The 13957-nt window shown below is 51.4% G+C and overlaps 1 protein-coding gene across 1 annotated transcript in view; it reads left to right on the forward strand.

Moving 5' to 3' along the window:
* The window catches only part of NECTIN1 (nectin cell adhesion molecule 1), a gene marked incomplete at both ends in the record, with an annotated part of 102931 nt that overhangs the window by 46889 nt on the left and 42085 nt on the right, over positions 1-13957 (forward strand). Inside the window, 4 exons of the mRNA XM_082330495.1 lie at positions 860-1210; positions 1916-2218; positions 2651-2768; positions 6905-7056. Coding sequence (XP_082186621.1) covers positions 860-1210; positions 1916-2218; positions 2651-2768; positions 6905-7056 — 924 coding nt within the window. The remainder of the gene's footprint in view (positions 1-859; positions 1211-1915; positions 2219-2650; positions 2769-6904; positions 7057-13957) is intronic.

Consider the following 13957-nt stretch of genomic DNA (forward strand, 5'->3'; position numbering starts at 1 on the left):
GTATAATTATCAGAGCATTATCTCTAAACATACAGATTAGGGAAAGACACAGTGGCAGCCAAAGATGAATTTCAGGGTCAGTCCGGTGGGAGACATTTTTCTCCAGCTGTTCGGGGAGGAATCAGCTGAGACAGAATAGCAGTCATGAACACCAGCCACCACTTTTCCCAAACAACTTTCATCTTTACTCCGTAGAATCAAGATGGAAGGTTCCTAGATGCAGCCACTTCTGGGGTTAAAAGGCCACAGAAATGATCTAGATCATGCAAGGTGTATAGGCACTGCTGTAGATCTATTCTTATACGGGAACTATCGCTACTCTGAAATCAGGTCTGAGTCTTTGCAGCTCATTTAATTACTGATGCATTTCCAATAGGATTAAATGGATGTCTGAGTGTGTGTTATCATATGTTAGGATATGCAATGCTGATAAACATCAGTGCTTTCGTATGCCTCCAGATACGCATGCTCTATATATTTACCGTAACTGATTTAGTGTCATCCAAAGTTGAAGACAAAAGGAAGGAAAATATTACTGATCCAGCCTTGTTCCTTTTGGTGATCACGAGCCCTAGGTTGGCTGCAGAGCATTAGGGCTGGTCGTAGTGAAGTGTGAACACCAGTTGTGGGAAGGAAGGTGTTTATGAACAGGAATGAAGCTGCAGGAGCTGCAGGTGGATGCAGGTAGTTGCAGAAGGTACTGAGTGCCCGTAGCCATAGACTGTTCTTGTATCAGCCATGCCAAGAAGCAGCAAATGGAATAAATAAAGGAATTCATGGGCCTGATATCCAAGAACCGTTTCTTTTTCTCTCTTTCTGAGAAGTACACGTATATTCATGTCTTTCCATTTTATTGCAGGGCTGCAAGCTCAGACTGTCTTAGTCAATGACACAGTCTCGGGGTTTATCGGGACAGATGTGGTCCTGCACTGCAGCTTCACCAATCCGCTCCCCAATGTGAAGATCACGCAGGTCACATGGCAGAAAGCCACCAACGGCTCCAAGCAGAATGTGGCCATCTACAACCCTGCCATGGGGGTCTCCATCCTCTCTCCCTACAAAGAGCGGGTGACTTTCCGGAATCCTTCCTTCAAAGATGGCACCATTCAGCTCTCTCGGCTAGAGCTGGAGGATGAGGGAGTTTACATCTGTGAGTTTGCTACCTTCCCAACTGGCAACCGGGAAAGTCAACTGAACCTCACTGTGCTGGGTAAGATACTGGACAAGCTTTGTAGTGTGAACCATTGCCTCCAGTTAAACAGATCTGGAGGAACCTGAGACTCATGTCCTGGGAGCTCAGGGTGAAGGTGAATCTTGGGTGTAAATTTTACCTATGATGATCTTTCAAGTTGACTGTAAACAGGTGAAGAGCAGGGAACCCAGGGTAGGTGATTCACTCAGCTATCACAGGAACGCCCCTTCCTCTTTCCAGGCCTCAATTCCCCTGTCTCTTAATGCAGGTGCAATAACAGTGACCTGTTCCCTAAGGGAGTGGTGAGTTTTAATGAGCTGGTGGCTGTCAAGTGAACAGAGAGAAAAGACAACAGAGAGATCCTAAGCACAAGTAGAGCTTGTCCATGGAGCTTAGGCTTGTGAGTGAATAGACCCCTCCCAAGGTCTACATGATTCATTTGCTCTCCAATTTGCTTTCTCATGCTAACATAGGGCTGAAAACCTATGGCAGGAAAGGATTGACTTTTCGTCATGTATCTGTGCATCTAGGGCACCTCCACCATTCTTTACCCAGAGCAGGTTGCTGGCAATTTGCAGCAGCTCTGGATTCACCGCAAGGTCTGTCACAGGCTCAGTGGTGCTAGATGTGTCTTGGGTTGTAGCAGAGAAGGTAGCATTGCATATTCTAACCACCCCTTTTTACTCTTTTCTTCTCCTCCTCCTTTTTTGCATTTCCTTGCAGCCAAGCCCACAAATCGGATGGAGGGCACCAAGCGGCCACTTATTGCTAAGTCTGGCAGGACAGAAAAGATCCTGGTAGCTACCTGCACCTCCTCTAATGGGAAGCCCCCCAGCACTGTCACCTGGGACACCAAGCTCAAAGGGGAAGCGGAGTTTCAGGAGATCCGGAATAGCAATGGCACCATCACAGTGATCAGCCGGTACCGGCTGGTGCCGAGCCGGGAGGCCCACCGGCAGCAGCTCATGTGCGTGGTCAATTACCAGCTGGACCGCTTCACCGACAGCATGACCCTCAACGTGCAGTGTAAGTGAGCATGGGCAGGGCTGGAGAGCAGTGCGCTGCGGTCAGTCCCTGGGGTCGGTGATAAAGTCTGGCAAAAGAGGATTTTTCTGAAGGGAAGATGTTGGTCTGGTGGAGGGGCTGAAGTAGGGGGCTGCTCTCTTTTTCTGGAGTGTGAAAACTGAAGTGATCCCTTGGAATAATCATATACTTTCTCTTTTCCACACCTTCTTTCTCTCTCTGCCTCTGCCACGTCCCTTTGTTCCTCCCCTTCTCTCTCTCCTTCTTCACCCTCTCTCACATTCCTTGTCCCATCATCTTTCCCACCTTGCAATCTCTCCTTCTCCCACCCCTGCCCCCTCATCTCTTCCCATTGCATTTTCTCCCCCTTCCCTTTCCATAACTCTTTCCCCTCCTTTTCCATCCTGCTTTTCTATCTTTTTCGTCCCCCTGCAGATGAGCCAGAAGTCACTATTGAGGGCTTTGATGGCAACTGGTTTCTCAACCGGAAGGATGTGAAGCTGATATGCAAATCTGATGCCAACCCCCCAGCTCACACCTATGAATGGAAGCTGTAAGTGCCTACAGTGCTTCTGCTTTCGGCAGCACATATGATCTTCGAACAGGGCCAAGGAGTCTCTGTAGAAACCTCAGCCGCCCTCTGCTCAGTTAGGGCCCAGTCCCATTACTGTCAGTGGTGTCACTCCAAGGTAAAACCTGTGCATGTGAGGGGAGAGTTGGACACTTGCAGCTGCTGGAGCTGTGCTCCTGCAGAATGCTCAGAGCTGATTCCGGTTCCCTGGCACAGCTCTGCCAGGAGGCCTTCACTGCATGGGGACTGGAACTCATTTCTTTATTTGCAAACCAGGGAAGCTGCTGTCTTCAGCCTTGGCATTTCTGGCTCACCCCGTCCTGTGCTGGCCATCCTCTGAAGCTGAGCTTGTCGGATCCAAAACAAGGCTTGCTGCCCTGCCAGCCCTGTCTCGAGGGCAGCCTGTGCTTTTGAGGCAGGCAGTGCAGTGTTTGAAGCAACTAGGGCAAGCGACTTGTGCTGGGTGGATAGGCTTTATCAGAAGTTTACATGGCCTATGGCCCCAGCTGACAGTTGGGACTAGCGTTTTAGTTGAGGCACACACAGCCACCTCACCCTGCAAGGGACAGAGGTTATCTCCCGTCTTTCAGCTGGGTCTTCCCCCAGCATCTTCCAGTTCGGACTCAGGAGGGAAGGGCAGTGGGTAAGGATCATACACACCCCCTCTCCACTGGGCTGGGATGGAGCTTGCTACCAGCGCAGTGCAGCCTCAATACCCAGGATAACTTCCTATTCTCACTTCACTGGAGTAATATTCTGCCCTGGTGAGGCGAAGCAGCTGAGATATGACAAGGTGAATAATTTGTGCAGCACCACTCAGTGCTTCGGTAGCAGAGCTGGAAAAGAACCCGGTATTTCCCTTTCTTTAAGGGGCACAAACACCACAAAATTTGTCTGCGTGTGAAAAAACCTTCTCCTGGAATCAGCCCCAGCTGTAAGCAGGAGCTCCCCTTTGGAGCACTCATCCCCATGCAACTGACATTAAACAGAAGCAATTCCTTCTCCTCCAGGGTTTCAGCTTTTGGTTGAACACACTAAAGGGACTGAAAAGTGAACGAGGGGTGTCTGGGGAGTCAGATGGTAATTGATGCAACCTGATGTGGTTCTCTCTCCCTCTCTTGCTTTTCTATAAGCTCTCATGTAGCTTTAAAAAAGAAAGATCGAATGGATCCTTTCTTCTTTCGAGCTGCCATTTGTCATCAGGAAAGAGGCTCTCAAAAATGGCTTTGCAAGGAGCTAGGCATATTCTCTCTCATTTCACTTCCCAGATCAAACTGTTCACAGTGGAAGTCTGAAGAGGATTGTTTTTCTTGCCTTTTTTCTAGTTCTCGTCCCCAGCTCTCTCCCTCTGTCGGTTCTGCCAGTTTGACTTAAACTCCGAGGGGGCTCTCTGGGTTCCTCACAACATTGCCAGGGAAGTGTTAGAGGCAAAGGTGCCCCTTGTGGCACCCAAGGCAGAAGAGATCCCAGTTTAGGTTATCTATCTCTGTGTAGCAGGGCTGGAGAATTGAGCTGAAGCAAACCTTGTGAAATGGAGCTGGGGACAGGAGGCAGGTTTTCACTCTGCTTTTGGGCAAGTCATTTCATCCCTTTGTTCTGCTGTTGCTCACAGCAGGGCTGGAGTCTGAGCGCTTGCTGGGCTCCTGGGCATCAGGCTCCCTCTGGCAGGAGCTCTGTCGCTGTGTACAGACACGAGCGGACCCTGGTCTCTGTTGGGGCAGCCTGCTCCTGCTGTGATAGTGATGCTGAAGACAGGCTGAGAGCTGAAGTGTGGGGTAACCAGGTGCCAAATGTCTCAGCCAGGTGATGTTTCTGTAGCCCAGGGCAGGAAAGAGGGTTTGTTACCAACGAGGCTGAAACACAACAGGGGATGCAGGTGTCAGGGCTGAGCACGGCGCTGCATGACTGACTGAGTACGGTTTACACGCTGCGCCGGTAATAAATTCAGCTCTGGCAGAAACAGTTCTTGGGAACAGCGCATCTTTGAGCCAGGCTTTGAGTTGGTGCCTATGTGCTGGTGTGATGGATGATCTTTTTTTTTTTAAACACTGGAAAGAGTTGTTTTCCTATGGATTCCCTGTGAGCTCTGTGTATGTCCATTTGTCTGCCTTTAGCCTGTAAGGGTTTCTTGACTTACAGCTAAGAGGCTGGGAGCATCAATACTTTGCTTTGAGAAGGAAATGTGGGGAGAAAAATGAAGAAAGCTCAGTATTAAAGAGTACAGGTTTGTAAGTCCAATAGCACTTCAGTCTGATTCGCCAGCCTCTCCCTTTTTGCACACTTGGTGGGTCAGTTCAGACGGAGCATAGGATTACTGACCTGAGAGAGGATGGAAAAGAAAGATGGAGTGCAGCTGAAGGTAAGGAGAATGGAGGCAGAAGAGGAAAGTAGAGAGAGACAGAGAGCAAGTGAGGCTGGGGGAAATAGAGGCGGAAGGGGAGGAGGAAGGAAAAGCTGGGGCACAGAGCTGCCTCCTCTCTTTCAGCCCAGACTCCTGCTCTCCCACTCTTGGCCCCAGGCTGCCTGCGAGGAAGAGGCAGACCAAGCAGATGGGGTGAAAGCCTGATAAATAATTGTACGGCAGCCAACCACCTAGGCATGCAGTGTGTGTGTGTGTAGGGAGGTAAGGAGTGGCAATAAGATCCACGGCCATCCCCTTCCTTCCCACAGTGCCACTTTGGTAATATCAAACTGATTCCTCATTTCTTTGGCTGGGCAGCCAGAGAAATAGCCACCAGCACCTTTGGTTTATCCATGTGCTCCTATGTGCCTCTTCCCCTTCCTGGGGGTCAGGAAGCAATTGCAGCTGCTGCTGGTTTGCTCCTGCCTGGAATGTAAAAACCAGCCATGCTTTCCTCTCCTCTCATTTGGATGGTGATGAGCAACAGTCAGGGGAGCTGTTAGAGGAAGCAATAGCCGCCTTTAGCATCCCACAGCACAGTTTTTAGGTGTGCCCTTGTCTTTGTAGATTCAGGGCCCTGATTCACCCATAGGCAGAGGACCAACATTATGCCATTCTATTCTTCCTCGGCTTTGGGATCATTGGCTTCATGTAGCTGGGAAAGACTAATGTGTTTGCTATACGTATGTGCCTATGTGTATATGTAGACATGCAAAATATGCGTGTGTGCATTTAGGCACTTCTTTACAAACCTAATTATACCCCCATTATTCCCTTTTGTTTCTTACAAATTGCTGACAATATGTGCACATTTTTGTTGGGAGGAAGGGAAAGAATTACTTGAGTAATTTTTAATTGCCTAAGAGAAGTAATTACTTTACTTTGCTTCAGTAATTAAGAATAACCAGGTCGTGTGTCTTTTCCTAACACACAGGGGGTTTTAAATTTTTTATCTGCCTTTGTTCATTTATTCTGTGTATCTCTAGACTTAGTTTTGCATTATTCCAGTTTCACACTTATCTGACTATTCTGACATGGGCAGGTCATAGATGGCAGGGCTCTAAATCAGCACCGCTTTACTCGAGCTTGAGTTGCAATTAGCACTGCCTGATCAGCTGCCCAGGAGAGTTAGATGTGCAGGGAATTGAAGTAAAGCAGGGTCAGGTTGGTTTTCCATCAAATGGAAAGTCAGGGATGGAGGAACACTCTGAAGATGAGCCTGCTAGAGGTGAGCCACCTGAAACAAAAGAGCGACCTGGCCATCTTACCCTAAGCTTGTACCTACTTGAGGATTGTGCTGGAAAACGAACCACTTTAAGGTCCTGAGTCTGTTTTCTGGATAGGGGAGAGCATAGACTGAAAGGGCTCCACATCCCATTAGCCAGATTCAAGGGGCTGTATGTGACCCAAATATGTCCAATCTCCCTTGTAATCACAGAGAAGGGAAAAAAAAACAAATCTGTGTAAAGAACCTGATTCTCATCATGCAGTGGATTTACCCTGGAGACACTCCACTGACTCTTTCCTGTAATGCTGCTGTCTGAGGGTTTGGTTTCAAGACTGACTACATTCGTGGGTATTTGCCAGCCGGCACCACCGGGTTCTGGACCTGCCCAAGGGCAAGTGCAGAACCAGCATGTCCGTGTCACCTCTGCAATACTGCTTGACCCTACTGAGTATCATCTCTGGGGTCAACCATGACCTTTGTTTCCCCTAGGCCAAACGGGACTCTGCCAGGGAGCGTGGAAATCCAGAACAACACCATCTACTTTAAAGGGCCCGTCTCCTACAGCGTGGCTGGCACCTACATCTGTGAGGCCTCCAACGCCATCGGTACACGGTCGGGCTTGGTGGAAGTCAATGTCACAGGTAGGAAAACACTTGGTGTGCTTTGAAAGACAGAAGCGGAGGAGGAGGAGGTGGGGAGAGTATGAGTGGCTGACAACTACCAGTTGGTTACATCTCCTTAACGTCTGTCTTAATCACCAGTGTCTCCTTCTAGGGGTGGGGAGTTCCACAATGCAAAGGGAGCAGTGAAGTTCTTTGCTTTCCACTGGTTTTGCACTGGTTTGGCTTGGATTTTTCCTCCTTTCCTCTTGTTGTCTTTTCCTTTCTTACACCAAGATACGTTCAATTTGTTTCCCCCTTGTCTTCTGCTTTGGGTTCAGAGAGACCATTGGACATGTTAAAAGCAAAGACATGTCAGGGAGATATTTGTTAGAAGGTAGAAGAAGGAGTAGGATGAGGATATAGACTGCCACTGAGGCAGTAAAGCATGAGATGGATGAGTAATTTGTTCAGGATGATGTTTGGTGTTTCTGATGTTAGGTAATTCTCATGGTTTTTCATTTGTGCTCCTTCCAATGCCATGTTGGTCTGTGCATTTGCTCAGCTGGCTGCTACAGATTACCGAGAGGCTGTGAGCACTTGAGTAGCTTTGTCTGGGCTCCAGAAAGGAATAGCATCACAGGATGCAGACAATGGGAAGTGATGCTATGTGATGTCATATGGGACAGAAGGAATTTGATGACTTGCAAATCAGTGTAGCCACAGGAGTGAGGAAAAGACATGTGGATATGCTTAGGAAGTGTCAGGGAGAGAAAGTGATGTCAAGAAATAGGGTAAAGAGAAGAAATAACATATGGCGATAGCCTGATTTCAGAGAGACAAAGTGATATTGCAAGGCATCACCAAAGAGGAAAGGTGGCTGTTGGTGCTTTGAGAGCAGGGAAGGGAAGTTTACCTCATTCCTTTGGGGTAAAAGGAGCAATTCGTTTTCTCAGTGGGTTAATGATGGGCAGTGACCAGCAGTTGTGGGTCTTATGAGAGAGATGGAAGCATCTCTTGCAGTAGTGAGTTGGAGCGCTGCCACACTGCAATGAGCTCTGGGCTCTCGGGGGATAAAGGAGGGAGAGACCATCTGATGAAGCAGCACTGCCTGCCCGGGAGACGTGCCTGGCAGCTGGGGCGACTTGCCGAGGCTCTCCTCTGGCCCCCCAGCTGGCCAGCAGCACCGTGGGGGCTCAGCGCTGGTCTCCTTTGGGTGCTCCCCCTACACCCCAGCTTGGGACCATTGCCAGGTGGGCAGGCAGCACAAACCACGGCACACGGCCACTTCTCCAGCTGGGCTCACAGCAGGGACCGTGGGGTGTTGTAGCTCCAGACCCGCTCTCTCTGGGGAGAGCAGTGGGGCTGTGACTGCAGCTGGGTGAGCTGGAGAGCAGCCGGCTGCCTGCGTCTTGCAAATGCCACAGACAGCACGGGTGCCTCCAAGCTGGATGGGCAGTGAGGTGTGCTGGGGGCTCCCAAGGCATGGGAAACACAGGATGGATTCCCGGGGTTGCTAGCTCTTCCTGCTGTCCAGCCTGAGGCAAATCAGAGCGCCTGCTGTTCTGATAGCCGGCCACCTCTCTGAGCCACCCCAGTCCCTGAAGAGTTGTCTAACCTGAGCGTGATGAAAAGGGCTTCTCAGAGGGGCCGAGCTCCAGCCCCCTCCACCCGCTCTCTACAGCGGTAAGTGCTGAGCAAGCGTAAAGACGAGGCCGGGCAGCTGACCTCCTGAAATTAGCAATTTGGCACCCTCACCTCCTCAGGTCCCCTCTTCTGTAACATGGGTAAACCAGGCTAATCTTCCTCTATCCAAGTGCTTGGAGGTCAATGGATGAGATGTGCTAATTAGATGCTAATTACCAAGTATTTATTTATGATCATTATCACTGTAGCAGGCCTTTAATTCACACCTCCTGTCCTGGATCCTTGCCTGCTGAGTTGTTCCTGGTATATGCTTTTCTCTGGGGGATTTCTCATTTGCCAGGGAAAGGCACCAGAATAACAAAGCTCTTTGTTCAGGACAGACGTGGCACAGCACCCGCCCTGCCCAACCGCCCGAAGCTGGGGGAAGGTCATGGCCAAAATCCATTCAGCCGCTGGCCATTTCATGGGAGTTGCTACCAAAGGCACTGTGTTTCTGGGACAGTGCAGGCAACTGCCTGGTACAAACTGAGCAGACTCGCTTGCCCCCGGCAATAGAAAACCATCCCACGCAGTAATTAGCACCTTGGGTCACATTTGAAACAGTGATCAGAGAGAAAAAGCCTCTAAGCTCACTCCCCAGTCGCAGAGAAGGAGGTGGGATAGGTATTACAGAAGACTTAAAGAACAGGCGCTCTTCACCAAGTCTCATTTTCCATTTCTGCATAGCCTGTATGTCTATTTCTTGCCGTTGTTCTGTCTATCCAACCACCCCGTATCTCTTGCGGTGTCAGGACACATGTTCCCAAACACCAGATACAGCTCTCTCTTCATATTTCCTGCTGCCACCTGCCAGTGTTTTATCTGTCTCAGCGCCACAATAGCATTGCAGCCCGGGTGGGCTGCACCGACTCGCCTGCATGGGCACGGGCTCCTCTAGGGACGAGGGTCTGTGGGTTCCCCCTCCGGGCTTTGGTAAATGTCTCCCTTCCTGGTGTTTTTTCAGGGGACTGGTAGAGTGTCATTCTCACGCTCGATCAGCACAGTGGTAAGGGAAGCAGGGAGCGGCAGGATTTCTGAGGAATGAGTTTGGGTTGATGTCGCCTGCCTGTAATCTCAATTTATTCCCAAAGGTCCGAACTGTGGGGTTGAGGTTAAATGAGAAGGAGGGAAGGGCACACCAGCCGCTGCCCCGCTAGGAGGGATTAGCAGCCAACCCGTTAGGCCAGGCCTCCACCACATAAAAAACCCGCCTTTAATAATTCATGGGATCTGAATATGTTTATCCAGCTCTCCCTAAGGACCGATTAGGCCAGTGCTGGGGAGGGCTCAGCCGTCCTCGCTCAGCTATTACAGGTACATTTGTTTGGGTCTTGCAGGCAATTTAGGGATTGTCAGTGGACCACGAAACCTCTTTCAAGAGCTGCATGCAATAAACGGAGTTCAATCTAGTGAGCAGCCAGCCTTGGGAGAAAAAAAAAACAAACAGAAGACTGATGCAGAGAAAACCCTGCAGCGGCTTTTCCCCCTCCTGTCTCCCTGGGTACAGACCTCCCCCCCTCCTGCCACCCAGCATCCTTCCCCCCAGCCCCAGAGAGGAGGAGTGCAGGGCTAGTTGAGCCCCCGCATGGGGAGGGCGATTTGTTGAGAGGGAGAAGGCTGAATGCTTCTATTAGAGTTATAACACATTAAAGAGATTGATAAGTGGAAATTTAATATTTTATTCCAGCAATCTGTTCCTATAATAGCTTCTCCTGCCTTGCAGGACCTTTGTCAGTCGCAGCCAAGCCATGTAGTGTGACATGTAACTATTTATTACAGGCGGTTGGGTGACATAATAAAAGGCTGCGGTTATAGACTGCATGCGTGTCCCTGCGTGCCTGCACATGGGGGTGGTGGTCTTGCACAGGGCGCTGGTCACGTACATACAGACATATGTGTGACCCTGATCTGCATCCTGGCACGCAAATGGGCCTCCCAAACCTGCATGCCTGCACAGGGATGCCCTGCTGCACAGTCACGTCTGCATGCAGGATGCAAGGGCATTGGCATGTGTGAATATGCGTGTATTTATGAATTTGTGCTTGGCTGTATGGGCTTGTGTGCAGCAGTGCACATACATACCCTGGTCCCTGTGCATGTGTGTACGTATACATTTGTGTGTGTATGCGGAGGGACATTCATGCACTTATGTACTGGCATCAGTCAGAGGAAGCACAAGGAGAAAGATGTTGTTAAAACATCTCTTCTCCCCATGGGCCTTCAAGCACCAGGCAAACATCAAAACCGAAGGAGAATCACAGTGAGCAGGGAGAGCAGAGCCTGTGCTGAGGCAGTGACCGCTATCAGCCTCTCTGCTGCCGGGCTCCCGCCTTTTTCCCAAGAGCGGGAAGGGGTCTTTTCCTCCCGGATACTGCAGGTTCCCCTTGGCACTTGCTTGGTGTGGCCCACCTCTGCACCCCCAAGGTTTCCAGGAGACAGGACGTGATGTGCAGGTGCCCTGGAGAGGGGCTGTGAGGACGGGAGGCTCTGTGCCATTCCCTGCCCAGGGCCTTGCCAGCCTGTGGGCAGGCAGCTTTGCAGCCCTGGCCTTGAATGAGCTACAGGCTGTGGCGGGGAGGAGAAGCTGACACGGGCTGACGGCCCCCCCGTTTGCTTGGCTTGCAGCAGGGAGTTATTTACACACCACCAGTGATCTCGTCCCAGCAAGGTCACTGCAAACAGCCCGTGGAGCTAGCTGGAGCCCTCTGCCATGTGGCAGCAGGCCTCTGCTGAGGCTCAGAGCGCAAGAGAAAGCCCTTTCTGGGAAGCATTAAATCCCGAGCCCAGAGCAGGTGCACCCAAAGCCCAGCCGCCGGCCAGGGCCATGCCACGCTGCACCAGCAGGCGCTTGTGGCTGCTTTCGGTGGGAGGATGTAGGGCCTGGGGCTAAAGAGGAGCAAGCCTGGGGGGGTCCGTCTGATGCTAATCTTCCGGATGGCGGGTAGCAGTGTCTGCTGCGTCCTGTCTGATGGCATCTGTGCCAACGGCCCCTGCGGGAGCAGCACTTGATTGACAAGCGATAGGTGACCTGACAGAGAGATTAAAACCTAAGACACGTTTGGCATCTGGCCTAAAAGCCGTCGTCACACTCTAAAATGCCAGTGGCAGCTGCTAAACTTCTGGATTAGTTGCCAGTGGTTTTTCCACCCCCACTGCCTCCTCTCCCCCCTGCCCTGCCCTGCACAAGGAGAGCAGAAATCCCTGGTAAGGAAAGGAAAGGCAGGATCCCTTGAAGCTGGAGATGGGCATGCATAGGTGCAAGGGCTGTTGTGAAGCAAAAAGGACAGCAGTGCTACGGGCTTCTCAAATTGCAGCCCCATCCGGGCTGAGGCAGGTCCAGAGGTATCTCCCTGTCTTCACTCATGTACACGTCTGTAACACAGTGGGTCAAAGTCCTGGGATAATTTGGCGTGGACTTTACTGGCAGGGAAAGTTTGCCATCAGCAATCTGTCTTGTAAAAAAACCCACGTGATCGCCACTGTATTTGCTGAGGCCATCTGGAAACTGGGAAGCTCCATGAGCCTGTTGGAATTAAGGTTCCTGCTCCTCCCCGGAGCTGCTGCTCACCTTGGCTAAAGCTGGCCAAAGGCCCCTGCTTCCCATTGCAGCAGGTGTTTGATTTTGCAAGGCAGAAGGAAATCCAGGGCCTTCCTCTGGAGGAGCTCCATGCAAGGAGCAGCTAGGGCTGACATATATCCAAAAGGTAATTTCTCATGGAGTTTGACATTTTCCTCAATGCCCATGGCTACAGTGAGAATCTCAGCTGGTGCTGGGTTTTTCCTTGGCCCTTATGATTGAAGGGAAAAGGATGGAAATGTGACTTCAAGAAAAAATGTGTCCGCAGGAAGTAGTATCTTTTAAAATATCTAAGCAGTGTGATGAGCAGAAGGGCTTTTGAAAGCTGGTTTCCTGTGGATCTGCATATCATAGAAGAATTACTTGGTGTCTAAAAATATGCTTTTTCTGATCTGGGCCCTTCCTGCCCTTGGGAGCAGCCTCTTGTCCCTGTGGGTTCTCTGATGTCTAATGAGGTTTAGCTCCCACCTCTGCCAGGGATCACACTCCAGCTCTCTCCAAGAGCTTTATGATAGGGATAATTTTGGCTCATTCTTCTTCTGTCAGATAGCCCTGAAATTGGCCAGCAGGTTCAAAAAGCATTAGGTAAGGGACTGATGGACAAGCAGGATGATTTGCATACGTCTCATTTTTATTGGAAACCAGCCATTAAAAGAAAGATACGTTCTTTAAAACCTGTATTTTTGAAGCCACTCGTGATGGAGAAGGCCTGCTTTGTCTCTGCCGTGGCAGCACTGCTGTGCCCCTGGGTGCTGCAGAGAGAAGGCAGGAGCCAGAGCAGGGAGACGCTCGAGCCCTCCGCCTTGCCTGGGGGGATCAAAGAGAACCTGTGGGCTCGGCCAGGTGCCAGAGCAAAGCCCAGGGTGACCTCCGTCTCCCTGCGCTCCCAGCTGCCGCCCCAGAGGTCCAGCTCCTGGCACGGGGATCGGAGACCGGGCTGAATGCAACAGCTGGCAGAGCCGGGCAGCGGGCAGATAGTGTTGCTGCTTTAATTCCTATTCATACAGCACTCCCTCTTTTTATGAGGGTTGGGAGGTAGCAGGAGGTGGGGGGGGCTTTTTATGCTGGCATTAAAGCCTAGCTTGTTCCCCCTCCCTCCGCTCCGCTGTCTCCTGTTTCTCCAGTCCGCTTTTCACAGCGGCTTTAATTCTCTCCAGACTCTTCCTAATGGATTTTTCACATGGGGCCCCCAGCACGCTCAGGCATTGCACCAGTTTCCAGAAATTTCACGCACCCCTCAAACACAAAAAGGGGATCGTTTTCCCACACTTTCTCCCCTCTCTCCCCAGGCTGCAGCTCTGCTCTCTTTTGCAGCCCAGACACGAAACTCGGTGGGCAGAGGGGTAAATCCCCCTTTGTAGGGCTGGCAGCAGCGGATGCCTGTGGAGCTGAGGGCTGGCCTTGTCCCGAGTCATTAATTAACCCGGCTGCCGAGGTGGCAGGAGGCTGCAGGCCTGCCAGGCTGCGCCCGGCAGCTGCGGGCCGCGGGGATCCAGGCCGGGGCCTGGCCCTGGGGCAGGCCCGGAGTAGGCCGAACGCAAAGGCAGCCAGCGGCGGGGGGAGCCGGGCTGGCGCGGTGCTCCCCGCTCCCCGCCCGGCCTTGCGAGGGGGCCTTGGGGCAGCGCAGAGGCCCGCCAGGGCAGAGCCCAGGCCGCGGACCGCCTCTCCTTTCCCGGCTCA

This window comes from Platalea leucorodia (genome assembly GCF_965183815.1).
Source record: "Platalea leucorodia genome assembly, chromosome: 20".
In the NCBI taxonomy this organism is placed as follows: Eukaryota; Metazoa; Chordata; class Aves; order Pelecaniformes; family Threskiornithidae; genus Platalea; species Platalea leucorodia.